General features: G+C 40.9%; 1 protein-coding gene across 1 annotated transcript in view; it reads right to left on the minus strand.

The window, feature by feature from the left end:
* The window catches only part of LOC122563724 (CUB and sushi domain-containing protein 2), a 616,258-nt gene that overhangs the window by 170,234 nt on the left and 430,972 nt on the right, over window positions 1–15,052 (minus strand). Inside the window, exon 36 of the mRNA XM_087976898.1 lies at window positions 8,712–8,921. Within this exon, the coding sequence (XP_087833024.1) occupies window positions 8,712–8,921 (210 nt within the window). The remainder of the gene's footprint in view (window positions 1–8,711; window positions 8,922–15,052) is intronic.

A 15,052-nucleotide genomic window follows, 5' to 3' on the forward strand; every position in this document is an offset into this window, starting at 1 on the left:
GCCCTGATGCCTTCACAGTGTTTGTGCTCACTGACACTGAATGTGGGTTCTGCCAAGGGCATTCAGCTCCCGACTGTGTTAGTCTTGGTCCAACCATAGACAAATGAGCTGAAAGCAACGGTTGACATGAGGGTGAATGCCTCTGAAATTACGGCAGCATTTGACTGTGAGTGGTGTCAAGTAGCACCCTCAAAGTTCGACTCAATTAGAACCCTGGGGAAAATACTTCTGCTAAGAGTCAAACCTTGCAAAATGTTGTGGTTGTTTGGACATCAATGATCTCAGATCCAGGGCATCACTGCTGTAGTTTCTCAGGGTGGTGTTCTGATGAACCTCTTCGGCTGCTTCATGAATGACCTCTCCTTCATCATAAAGATGGAGATGGGAATGTTCACTGATGATTACGCATTCATAATTCATCAGATACTGACAGAACCTGTGTCCATATGCAACAAAACCTGGACAACATCCAGGCTTTGGCTGAGATGCCAAGCAACATCCACATCACTCAAGTGCTGGACAACAACCATCTCCAGCAAAGGATAATCTAATTATGTCCTCTGACATTCAATTGCACTTAAAAATCACTGAAACATCCATTGCCCAGAAATTGAACATGACCCAGCAATATCAATACTGTGGCTACATGAGAAGGGAATTACATGGTGAGTAACTTGTCACATGCCTGTCCAATAATTATCTGCCACCTGAAAGATCCAAGTCTGATGGCATAGTCTCCAGTTGTCCGGATGGGAATGCTGGAGACTGACACTGGGTGAGATGGTCATTCAGACTGCTGGTGAAAACATGAAGGGTTAAATGGCTTCCTCCTGTGCTGTAACAGTATTATACATCTATGATTGGGTGAACTACCAACAACACTCAAGAAGCTTAATTCCTTTTAGATGATCTCGCGTAAACCGAGATTATGGTAATTGTTTGGGTTTTTCTTACTTTTTGTGGACAAAAATTGAGGGCGGATTTTCATATCAGCAGGTAGATCCCAGTGTTGTTGCTGCACTAGTAGAGCTTGGCTAGGAACACATCTCTTTCTGGAGCATAAGTCTTCAGTACCATTGCATGAATATTGTCAGGACTCATAGCATTTTCTGAATTAAACTGGATCAAAGACAACTTGCTACCCCGATGATTCTTTGGTACATTGATATAAAACATACTATTTTGAATGCATCCCAAGAGCTTGTCCTCTACACTATGACAATTAAGTCACCTCTAACTCTTCTAAACAATGTCTGAAGTGACCAGGCACGCTCTATCCATAATGGCCCAATGCACCTCCTCCTGAGCACAGGGGCCTCTCCATCAGCAAAGCTGGGTGTTAATTTCCCTCTGTTTGACATGTTTCAGGTAATTGACAGGATCAATGCTGGGCATCTGCAGAGCTGGTATTTGACTGGATGCATGGCTAGACTTCACGGAAGGCAATTGTGTCAGGAATCTCAGGTGATGCCACTGGCGGCCAGTACTTCTGGCTGTGGCAACTCTGACAATACAGGGAGCCATGGGGAGACAATACTGGAGAGATAATGCTGCAAGCAAGGTAAGGTAGTGAAAGAAAACTCACTAGTGCTGACAGATAAAACCCTTCATGGGAACTCTTCAAAAATGACACTGAGCTGATAAAATTCAGCCCACAGAGTCAATACCATCGAGAAGATGCACTGAGACACTTCACTAAGCATCTTTCACAGCACTCTCCAAGTACACAATATCCATCACTTAGAAGCGTGAGGCAGCAGATGCATGAGAATGACACCAATGGCAAGTTCCCTGAAATACAACACTGCTACATTTTCACAGGTGCACTTTCATGGAGTCAAGATACTGAAACTCCCCTCCTAAAAGCACTCTGAGTGCACCTACATCCAGGGACTGCAGTGCTTCACGAAAGCAGCTCACCATCTTCTTGAGGGTATTTAGGATGGGTCATAAATGCTGGCTGTGTTAACAACACTCATAACCAATGAATGAAGGGAAAGGAAAACAATGGATTAATTGATAACCTTGCAGTAGAAGAATGACTGAGTGTGACAGATTTTATTTGGAAGCAAAAAAAACTTCATAGTATAATCAAAAATCTCTCCTTGCCATGTTGGCACTCGGATTTAAAGTTATGATAACCCTGGCTGTGAACAAACATCTCTTACTTTGGAAGCCTTTAATAAACATCCAAGCTTCGGATCCTCTCTATTGATTGGTTGTCAAGATGCTGTGAAGTGTGGAAGACATAATATGTTCTTGTAATTCTAAACTTTAGAGTTGTGAAGATAATGTTTTGATAGTTGTGAATGCTTGGCTGAGTTCCAAAATAAAAAAAACTGTCACTTGTTGACCCAGAAGAATGATGACATCGTTTCTGAATTTGATGTGGTTTCAGAATACATGACTGTTTCTTTAAGCATTTCAATGGGAATTAAAATATGAATTGTTTTTCAATTGAGACATCTTTGCAGTATCTCTGGCAATGTGATTGCATGAGTATTTTATAAGAGTGTCACAGGATTTTTCAGTGACAGTTAAATCAATTTTCACTGCTTTATATGGCATCCCCACCGCATTCTTGCTGTACTCCACAGTGGTTCTCAAAATGCAGTGTGGAGCTGAAAAAACACAAACTCCAGGCAAAGTCACATGGAGTTCAAGTCAGAACATGGAAAAATATACAGGTCAGGTTTTCCTGGGTTCACAGAAAGATCTAGGCCCCAGTCTCAGATTAAATGGTTTGCCATTTAAGATTAAAAAAAGAGACAATCACAGGATTACAAATCATTGGAATTCTCTCTTCCAGAGAGTCACAAATACACAATCAGTGAGCATATAAGAAAACCCGTTCACATATTTTCAGATGTTAAGATTATTGAAAGAAATGGGAACAGCATACAAAAATGAAATTGAGGTCAAAGACCATCAATACTTAATCGTGGGGCATTTACAAATAGCCAAGCAACACATTCTTTCTGCTATTTCTTATGTTTTCATGAACTTAGAGCAGCTGGAAAGTTGTCTTGGCACTGTGACAAAATGGTGCAAGTGTGCACACTATTCATCCATTACGAGTTGACAATCTATCATTGTACAGAGAAAAGAAGCAAAAAATTATGTTGAAGCACATAGCTCTTACGAAGCTTGTTAAAGAGGATCATACATATTTATATAATTCAGAATCTACTCATAGCAGGAAGAGTTCTTCACCGAAAAAATATAAATTGCAGACCAGCTCAGTTAAAGCACACAAAATTGTCTACCACTTCTCCCAAGAGTAACTGTGATTTCTCGCTCTGTCTGAAAAAGAAATCTGGCTTGTCTTTCTATCCCAAGAATTAAATCCATATTCAAACTTGCCCATTTAAAATTTTGCATGAAATAACTGAAGGTTAAATCTGGATGGCTGACTTTCTGCAAACATAAAAGGAAGATAACACAGCTCCAGGATTCTAGGAAGACCATCTGAGTTCATGAACAAGGAAACCCCATCAATAGGCTCCTCAGTTTACGGTCTACATTCAGTATAGTTCTGCTCTCCAGTATCATTACACCGTACAACATCAGCACCGCCAGCTCCTGTAGCTTCCCATTTCATCTCAAAAGGATGGCAATAAAATCCAATTATTTGATGCAAGAACAAATATAAAATTCTTCACAGCCTCATAATGATTCCTGTTTAAAGTGATTCACTTTAGAAAAAAATCAAGTTGTTTCTAATGAGTCCACATTGCATTCTCCTCCTCTGTATTTCTTTTTACCATTTTAACTTCTGAGACAGTAAGAGAAGAACTGAACAAATATCTCACCCACTCCATATAGAGACGATTCTCTTTCTCTCTGTGACCCCCGTCTCATAGCTTCCTTTCCAAATCTCTCAACATTCCAGTGAAGTATTTGCTTTATTATCATGGAGGTTAAATATTTCCGCTTAATGTTGTGTTGGGATTTTTTAAATAGTTGAATAAGACTGCGTTCATTTTAATTTTCTCCTGGGGTCCCAATGTCAATGACTCAAGTTGGGATATGGTTCCATAAGTGTCAGTGATAATTAAGCATTTTGTTCTTCGTGATGGTATAATGAGTGCTGATAAATTATTAGACTGTAGATTGAGCCAGAACATGGCCCATTCCCAACTGTAAATGATGTCCCATGGGTAATTCTCTCATTCCTTGGCTATATTTTTGCTGAATGACTCAGTGCTGTAACCTGAGTACTTAAATAGTTGCTAAGTCTTACTTTTAAAGACTGTTCCTCTCCCAAACGCGTCTCATTAGTGAACCAGAAATCTAGTACATTCAAACAGCAATGATGGAGATGTACGAAAAAACTATGTTTCCATTCTCTCAACTTGCCATTTGATTCAACTTCCATAAGACCATAAGAAACAGTAACAGGGGTAGGCTATTCAGCTCAGAGAGCCTGTTCCACCATTCAATAGTGTCATGATTGATCCGATATTTGTCACTGTCACCTTCCTACCCTTGCCCCATATCCCTTGATTCCCCTCCTGATCAAGGATCTATCCTTGTGCCTTAAATATACACAAGGTCTCTTCCCCAGTAGCTCTTGTGGCAAGGAGTTCCAAAGTCTGACAACTGTCTGAGAGATGACATCCTTTTCATCTCAGTCTTAAATTGGTGCCCCTTCATTCTGAGACTATGCCCTCTGGTCCTCGACTCTCCTATGCAGGAAATAATCCTCTCAAGCCCATTAAGAATCCTGTATGTTTCTTGGAGATCACCTCTAGACCCTTTGCTCATAAGGCAAACCTTCCACATGGGGATCATCCTAATGAACCTTCCATGACTGTCTCCAATACACTAACATCTTTCCTTAAATAAGGGATCCAAAACTGTTCACAGTACTCCATATATTGTCTCATCAGCACCTTGTACAGTTGCAGTAAGATATTCTTACTCTTATAATCCAAATTTCTTGAAATAATCCCATTTCATTCACCTTCCTGATTACCAGCTGCACCTGTGAACTAGCTTTTTGTGTTTCATGCACAAGTTCCTCCCCCCCAGGTCTCTTGAACTTGGGTCTCCAGAACGTTACTTGGGACTCTGGATCATCAATCCAGCAATAATGCCATGAGGCCATAAAATAAAATGTAAAATAAAAATGGCCAATGTGCATGTGCAGATACAGCCTGTGATATCAACTAGCTGTGACAAGGCAGGTTGCAGGACATGTCTGTACATGCATCAACATCATCACATTCCATGCGCAGTGATATCAACATTAGGACCAGCAGCATTGACAAGGGGGGCTGGAGAGGCTGGGGATAATGAAGCAAAGTTACCCCTCCCTCATGAGAGCAAGGACAAAGGCTGGTGGCAGGAATGGGTGCGGGGATCCAGGAAACTCTGGCACTAGGAGCGAGAGACACCCTCTGTTTGTTTACTTTGTACTTTAGTTTTAACACAAAAATCTGAAGAAGTTTTCGAGAATGCACAGTCCTTGCCATGGCAACTTTGAGGCGAGCTGCTGTATATCAATGATGCTGAGTTCTCTTTCTACCCATGCACTCTTTGCGTCACAGCATTTTAACAGAGTGCATGACCTCTCCATCAACAGCGAGAATGCCTCTTCCATTAAAAATTTAGTTACCTCCTATGATAAGCTCTTCAAACCTTTCAGGAGGAAAAATTCAACTGTTGTTTTGTTTTCAGAGAACACAATCTTGTGATAGACAGGAGATTTTATGACTTAAAATTATTTTTCTACTAAACTGCATAAATACATTTGTAATGCCATATGATTGCCAGCTAATCTATTTCCCCCTTGGAAAAAAGGCCTTTGTCAGGCAATGCATGGAGAATCTAGTCAGCTACTAAGCAGTAAAAGGGTTAAGATGCCGACAACCCAAGGTCAATCCTCAGACATTTTAACAGATATAAAACAGCCCCTGTGAGGTTTAAGCTTGTACTGTAGTTTATTATCTAACAATAAAAACAATACAAACACACATATATACCTTTCCCAAACTCCCCATCCAGTGAAGTTCATAAAACAGTCTGCAGTGCATCTACGACATTAGAATTCAGCTCACAAGCAAAAGAAAATTGTATTGGAAAACTTGCGTGTCACTTCATATGACACAAACTCCCCATTTTTACTATGTGTTGGATATCCCATTTGTGCCCAAAGTGACTTACTATGAAGGCTAATCCATGAAGTCTTGGCTGAGTTAAATTAACTGATCTTTCTGAGATACTTTGATTTCTATCACTTCGATAGAATACCAACATTGTACCCTCTTACTCTGGATGTCCTGTTTGCTTTCAGTACAGAAACTGCATTGGGCCTAAGTCATGAGAAATATTCCCTAGCGATGGAATAGATCCTGGATGAAAGATCACACAATAAGTAATAGTAAATACTCTCTCAGTAAAATTGCTGTGATCAATCCACAAGCATTTCTGCTCCCAGAGTGAAAGCCAGATGCAAAAGTGCTATAAAGTATTGGAATTCAAAACAAATACTGCATAAAAGCAACAATATATGCATGAATTGATATACCTGTACAATCAAATTCAAGTAGCAAATATGAGTCATATTTTATATGAACCCTTTGACTGGACCCCTTCCTTACAATTGCTAATTTGACATCACATTTGTCTAATACATGCCTTAAGTCAGTAGTAAAATAGTTGAAGCAGAGCAGAAAGCTGGAATACCAGCACATTAATTCAGAACATGCAATGGATTTGTAAATTCCCATTGAAGCAATTCCCAAATCACAGCATGGATTCTTTGTATTGCATTCACTCACAGCTAATTGCCATTGATAAGAGACAAATTCAGATATTTGCGATATTAGCTGCAAAAGAAAATTAAATCATCTTAACATATATCCAAATTAAGAGCAGGAAGAAGCTATAGACCACTTCAGTTTACCCTGCCATTTAGTGAGAGCATGCCTCATCTGCTTATGGCCTCAACTCTATTTTCCTGTCTATCTCCAATACACTTCCACTCCCCTGCCAAATCAGAATCTATCAAACTCTGCCTTAAAAAAAAATCAATGACCTGGCATGTACTTGATTCTGAGGAAGAGAATTCCACAGATGAATTAATCTCTCAAAGAACAATTTCTCCCCATTGCTGTCTTTAAGTGAGAGACTCCATCTTTTAAAACTCTGACTTCTAGTTTTATTCACCTCCACTCAGGGAAGATACTTTCCAGATCTATCTTGTCAACTTCCCCCATGCGTTTGGATAAGGTTACCTCCTATTTATTAAATACAAATGGGTGCACGTTCAAACTGTCCAACCCTTTCTCACAAGGTAACTCACTTATTCCTGGAATCAGTCAAATGAACCTTCTCAGAACTATTTCTCATGGAGTTTGATCCTTCCTTAAGTAAGGAGACCAAAACCATAGATAATATTCCTGATGTGGTATCACCAACACCCTCGGCAACTTTTGCAAAGCTCCCCTACTTTTATTTCCTTTGCAATAAATGGCAACATTCAATGTGTCTTCCAATCATTTGCAACATCTACATTCTAATGCTTTTATGACTCACATCAGGCCATACAGATCCCTGTATACCTGAGAATTTTGCAATTTCTCTCCTTTTAAACAATACACAGATATTTTATTCTTCATGTCAATGTACACAAGTTCACATTTTCACACATAATACTCCATCTGCAAAATGTTTGCCCGCCTGCAATGCCTATCTGTATCCTTTGCATAACAGCTTGTCTTTTGACCAAATTCAAATTCCACATAATTTTTGGATTGAGTTGCTGTTTACCTTACAAAATCTTGGAGCAGTGCAGAGATAACTCTAGTTCTGAATCTGAAGAGTAGATTTGCGGAAGTTTAAGCATCCTTGAACTTATGAACATTTCACACATAGGTGTCTTTACAGAACATACTATCTGTGGAGTCAACCACTTGACTCTTCTAACTCCACTTAAAGACTTAAGCAATCCAATGTAAATATAAAGATTAGTGAATAGGTCAACACAATCAAATGCAGATCATAGGTCAATAACCATGAAACACTACACCTTCCTACTTGTTTTTGTGTCATAGCAATTTTAGCAAGCATACTTATCGTCCCTTTATCCAAGTCATTGTTAGGAAGTTTATTTGGTCCCAGATATAAAAAAAACTGAACGTGATTGTTATCATGATATATGGATTTTAAAAAAATTCATGATTTTAAAATTGATGCCTTAAAAATTCATAAAACTTTCATTTTCAGGGTTTGTCATTGCAGTCACTCAATAATGTGGTTTGGAAATTCTTCTTATTAAATGCTTGTCTCTGTTTATGTCTTGAAAGTATGTTCAGGAAATGTTCATAAAATGTACAAGTAATGTAGTTTTCTATGATTATAAGAAGGGACACAAACATAACCATGTCCCACAATCTGATGTGATGCTGCTTTTCCTTACAATCTTCCTCATCTAAAGTAACAAAACATTGGGCTTTGCCAGGAGTGAAATTTGATTCAACTCTGGCTTGGAATATACTGTCATCAAAGATAGTCCTTGACCAACTGATTTTCATTAAACATAAAAGGGTGCCAATCTTCCTGAGACAACACATCCAGACACCTGTTAGAAACTTGGATTAGGAATAAAAAGTGCAGTGACTCTTGCCCAGTTCTTGTCTTATCTGATGTGGCATTGCAATATTTCAATTATACACTTAACCTTCTGTTATCTTCAGAATCCTTACCTTGGTACATAAGCTCAAAGCCTTGTTTGTTTTCCGAATGGTCACTGTGGAAGTATATGGTTGTCTCATGAGAGGTTGACATCAGAAAAGGTGGCAGCTTAGCTCCACTGAATCTGCCGATCACTGTACTTGTATCATGTGGTCCATTCCGAATTTCGACAAAATCGTGGTTAGGTTCAGTAGAAAAGTTCCGAAATTCAATATATGCTCCTAAAAATAATACAAGAAGTTAAAACTGTCAGGATCTGTCTCAGAACTAAGGACAGTTCTATTTTAAATAAATGCTGTGTGTGTTGATATACATTAATAATATACATTGCTTTCATCAAGTGAAAGTGGAAAATGGAATGTTTTCAAATTTGTTTGCACAAAGTCAATTCCAATGATTTCAAGATCAAAGACAAAAACAGAGTAGATCCTCAATAATGAGTGGCAACCCTATTCTCAGAAAAGCAACATATTGCTTCCCCATAACAAGTACTTAATTATCTGAAACTCACACAAAGTTCATACAGATGCCTCACTTGGGCATTAGCAAAACAAACTGCCTTCCTTTCAGTAGTTCTATGAAACGCCTGCTTCAAAGATGACTTGTAAATCAGTCTCATTTTATCTTTCAGAACGAAACAGTTGATTCATGAAGTGATCATGAAGCAAGCACAGGCTATTTAAACCACAGTGGTCAGTGATTGCACAACAACATAATAAAACCTGTAAATGACACTCACTATTGTGATTATATGTCAAGGTCTGACATTAAAGCCCTTGATTCTGTTCCCAGCCAGATGTGCAGTGGCAGCAGATTTCCTGGTTCTGTGGACCTGACCTTTAGAAATGGTTGTTTGCACTTTTCCCATCTTTGTTTCCCTGGAGGGGCAGCAGGGAGATGCAGCCTGGATTAGAGGTCGGACCAGGGGAGCCAAGAAGAGTGGAGGATGCTGCTGGGTTCAAAGCAGGTTGGACTGAAAGCCTACCTCAGTGCTCTAGCACTGTGTGCAAAACTTAAGCACTGAACAACAAAACAAAAACCATTTCTCCAGCCCCCACACCTCACCCTCTCATTCCCATGCCACATACATTGAATCGCTAGAGTGCAGATAGAGGCCATTCGGCCTATCAAGTCTGCATCGACCCTCCAAACAGCATCCCACTCAGACCCAGCGCCCCATTCTATCTCCAGAACTGTGCATTTACCATGGCTAATCCACCGAGATCGCACATCCCTGGACACAATGGGCAATTTAGCATGAATCAGCAGGTCTTTGGACCAAGCAGAAAACCAGAGCACCTAGCAGAAACTCATGCAGACAAAGAGACCGTGCAAACACCACACAGTTGCCCAAGGTTGGAACCAAAGCTGGGTTTCTAGAGCCATACAGCCATACATCATGGAAACAGACTGTTTGGCCCAACTTATCCATGGTTTCCTCAACTAAACTAGTCGCATTTGCTTGCATTTGGCCCAGGTCCCTTGCACTGTGAGGCAGCAGTGCTACCCACTATTCTACTATGCTGGCCATTCCTGAAAATCCATACCAGCTAATGATTCCACCCATCTCCTACAGCCCTTCCTTCCTCATACACTATCCTACGCTCCTTTTCCCATCACAATGGCCCCTCAACTCCTGTGCTGCTCTATAACCCTCCACCCATTCCTCGTCATAGCCCCTCATAACAAGTTAGTGCTAGCTTCCACTGACCACCTTTTTCCCCTTGAACTACAACTTGAACTCAACTGGTATCCACAAATTCCAATTCACACAACAGAAAAGTAGTTCTGATGCTTAAAGTTCTACATTTCAAACAACACTCTTTGGAGAGGAGTATCCACATTCATAAAAATATATTCAAAGTTTCAAAACTTCAATGGGTCTTGATACTTAACAACAGGTCACACCAGTTCATGACAGAAGTCTGACACTTCTTTCCACAATCACTGGATTATTACAGCATAGGAGGAGGCTATTCAGTCTATCATGAGGGGTTTGTCTTACAAAGAGAGATTGAGCAGTTCAGGCCTCTTCTGTCCAGAGTTCAGAACAATGAAAGGAAATCTACATGAAGCATAAAGCATGCTAAAGGGGATTAATAAAGTCGACCTAGAAATGATGTCTCCGCATGTGCAGCAATCTAGAACAAGAGATAATAGTTTTAGGATGAGGGCTTGCAGATTTAGAATGAGATGAGGAGAAAGTGCTTCTCCCAAAGGGTTGTCGAATCTGTGGAGTTCACTATCCCAGACAGTGGAGGATGCCGGAGCATTGAACAAATTTTAGGCGGAGACAGGTTTTTAATAATGGTTGAAGGGTTATGGAGAGCAGGGAGGTGGAGATACGATTGAGATGAGATCGGTCACGATTGTATCAAAAGGTGGAGCAGAATTGAGGAGCTGAATTACCTACTCCTGCTCTAGGCATCTGTCCACATGAGCCTTACACCTAGTGCTATTCTCTTGTTGTCTCTCTTGTAACCCTGTTCATTCTTGCTCTTCAAATAAACCATGTCATTTTCTTTTGACTATCTTATTTGAACTTTTCCTAATATCGCTTTAGATGCTTTGTGACTGGTCTGGACACCTCCTCCCTCACCTCTGTCCAAGGCCCCAAAGGAGCCTTCCACATCCATCAAAGTTTCATCTGCACTTCCACACATCATTTATTGTATCCATTGCTCCCGATGCGGTCTCCTCTACACTGGGGAGACTGGAAGCCTTCTCGCAGAATGCTTTAGAGAACATCTCTGGGAAACCCGCACCAATCAACCTCACCACTCCATGGCCGAACATTTCAACTCCCCCTCTGCTGAGGATATGCGGGTCGTGGGCCTCCTCCATCGCCACACCCTCACCACCAAACACCTGGAGGAAGAACGCCTTATCTTCCGCCTTGGAACAGTTCAACCCCAGGGCATCAATGTGAACTTCACCAGTTTCCTCATTTCCCCTCCCCCCACCTTACCCCAGTTCCAACCTTCCAGCTCAGTACCGCCCTCATGACCTGTCCCACCTGTCAATCTTCCTGCCCACCTATCCGCTCCACCCTCCTTTCCGACCTATCACCTTTATCCTCACCTCCATCCACCTATTGCATTCTCAGCTACCTCCTCCCCAATCCCATCCCCCTCCCATTTATCTCTCCACCACCCCGAGGCTTCTGGCCTCATTCCTGATGAAGGGCTCTGGCCCGAAATGTCGATTTTCCTGCTCCTCGGATGCTACCTGATCTGCTGTGCCTTTCCAGCAACTCACTCTCAACTTAGAGGGGATGTGTGCCAAGTGCTGGCAAATGGGACTTGATTAATTTAGGATATCTGATCGGCATACACGAGTTGGATTGAAGGATCTGTTTCCATGCTGTACATCTTGATGACTCTGTAACTAAAATTACAACATTTGATTAAAATATCAATCTTAACAGCCTACTTGAAATGCATCTCTCTTGATACTGAGTAGATCCAGAATATTTTAACCTCTGTTCCTTTCTGAAGCAGAATGCTATAGCTATCCCAAATCACGTGTGAATAATAGCCATGAAGGTTTTAGTTCATGTGGTAGACAGCCGACAGCATAAAGAGGAAAGCTGGAAGGATTTACTCTTAAGGCCACTTTTGTTTTATTTTACCGTCTCCCTAGCAGCACTAATTAGTTTTCGTTTGTTGAAACAGATCAATAACTGTATCAGAGCAGGGGGTATAAGTGAACAAATAAAGCATTGTAAACATTACTTTGTAGGCAGACAATTCTCAAAAACACTCTGCAAGCTTTTGAGAATATGTTAAAATTCAGTAAAGTAATTCACATACAAGAACCTCTCTGATGAGGCATCAGTCTGTGAAAAATTGTTTGTTAAATCTTCCTTTGTTAATCAAAAACAGGGAACTGAATGGCGTCAATTATATCAAAACACATCACCAAGCTTGCCTACTTGTGATGTTTCAATGAACACAACGCATAGCACTTTTTCTTTCCCAACAAAAAAAATGTCACATACACTTTTAATGTGCTATTGTTGCTGCTTCTTGCTCTTTTCAGTTGCTGCTCTTACATCACCTCCAGCAATTGTCATCGGTAAGTCAGTATGACAGCTGAAATTTTAGGTTTAAATATGTGGAAGTATTTTGCAAAATGTCAATTGATACTTTGCTAAAACAGATTACAGATAAGAGAAGCAAACAACAAAAGAAACTTGAGAAAGCGAGAAATGCCAGATGCAACCCAACCCAAAGGCAAGTTTAGATTTTTGTTGGAATCTAAGTTGAACAGTGAGATGCTGGGGGTCGGTATTTCAGACATTAACAACCTAAGAGATAGGAGAAGATTATTCAGCCCACAGGCAAGCTCCATCACTGATTTGGATCATGGCTGATATGCATCTCATTTCTATTATCCTGCTCTCACTCTTTATTCCTTGAGAAGGAACACAAATCTATGATTGAATGTTCTCAATGACCTGGCAGTCTTTCATCTTTTGAGGGGACAAGAAAAAAGTTCCAAACTAGTAAACTTTGTTAGAAAGGAACCTCTTCCTTGTATCTGTAAATGATCTGTCCTTTGAACAGAAACAGCCATTTTCTCAAGGCTGGACATTCCACAGACAAATCCCTACAGTGTAGGAACAGGCCATTCAGCCCAACAAGTCCTCACCAACCCCCTCGAACAGCATTCTTAAGACCAGAAGAGATAGGAGCAGAAATTATGCCATTCAGCCCATCAAGTCTGCTCTGCCATTCACTCATGGCTGTTAAGTTTCTCAATCCCATTCCTCCGTTTTCTTCCTGTAACCCTTGATCCCCTTGATACTTAAGAAGCTATCTCTCTCATTGAGTTAAATATACTCAATGACCTGGCCTCCACAATCTTCTGTGGTGATGAATTCCATTGAATCACTATTCTCTGGCTGAAGACGTTTATCCTTATCTCTGTCCTAAAAGGTCTTCCGTTTACTCTAAGGCTATGCCCTTGGGTCCTTCCAATGGAGACCTCTTGCCAACATCTAATCCGTCCAGGTCAATCAATATTCTATACGTTTCAATTCAATCTCCCCTCATCCTTCCAAACTCCATTGAGTATAAACCTAGAGATCTCAAACATTCTTCATATGTTAAGCTTTTCATTCCTGGGGCTATTCTTGTGAACCTACTCTGAATCTGCTCCAGGGCCAGTACATCGTTCCTGAGGTATGGGGCCCAAAACTGTGCACAATACTCCAAATCCGGTCTGACCAGAGCCTTATAGAGCCTCAGATGTGCATCCCTGCCAACATTGCATTTGCCTTCCTAACTACTGACTCAACCTGCAAATTTACCTTGAGAGAATCTTGGATGAGAACTCCTAAGTCTCTTTGCACTTCAGACTTCTGAATTTTCTCCCCATTTAGAAAATAGTCCATGCTTCCATTTTTCCAACCGAAGTGCATGACCTCACACTTTCCCACATTGTATTCCATCTGCCACTTCTTTGCCCACTCTCCTAACCTGTCCAACTCCTTCTGCAGCCTCCTGCCTCCTCAATGCTACCTGTCCCTCTACCTATCTTTGTATCATCTGCAAATCTAGCCACAATGCCCTCAGTTCCTTCATCTAGATCGTTAATGTAGAAAGTGAAAAGCTATGGTCCCAACAGTGAGCCTTGCAGAACACCACTTGTCACCGGCTGCCATCCTGAGAAGAACCCTTTTATCCCCACCCCTGCTTTCTGCCAGACAGCCAAACTTCTATCTAGAACCTATGCTAGCACCTTGCCTGTGACAGCATAACCCCTTATCTTACTCAGTGACCTCCTATGCAGTATCTTGTCAAAGGCCTTTTTGACATCCAGGTAGATAACATCCATTGGCTCTCCTTGGTTTAATATGCTCATTACCTCCTCAAAGAAATTCTGGTAGATGCCACTCAGACTCAAACCCCCTGCAACCCCATTCCTGTAACCCTGCACTCACCATCGCTAAACGACCAAACCTACACATCCCTGGACACTATGGGCAATTTAGCATAGCCAATCCACCTAGCCTGCAAACCTTTGTACTGGGGGAGGAAACTGAAGCACCCGGAGGAAACCCACGCAGACAGGGGGAGAATATGCAAGCTCCGTACAGTCGCCCAAGGCTGGAATTGAACCTGGGTCCCTAACATTGAGAGGTAACAATGCTAATTACTGTGCCACCCAATGTTTTTTTGCTTTGCTTCGTACATCCCCTTATTTAATAACTCTCTATCTTCCACATTCTCAAGTGTGGCAATTAAATTACTTGAATAGATCCACTATTTTATCCCTCTGGTTCATTTAAATCACTGAAACCAAGCAGAATTGCAAACATGACAGGTTTTTTTTACAGAGTTGATTG

Source organism: Chiloscyllium plagiosum, unplaced genomic scaffold (assembly GCF_037043375.1).
Source record: "Chiloscyllium plagiosum isolate Xiang-an unplaced genomic scaffold, Cpla_swu_hap1 HiC_scaffold_30, whole genome shotgun sequence".
Taxonomy (NCBI): Eukaryota; Metazoa; Chordata; class Chondrichthyes; order Orectolobiformes; family Hemiscylliidae; genus Chiloscyllium; species Chiloscyllium plagiosum.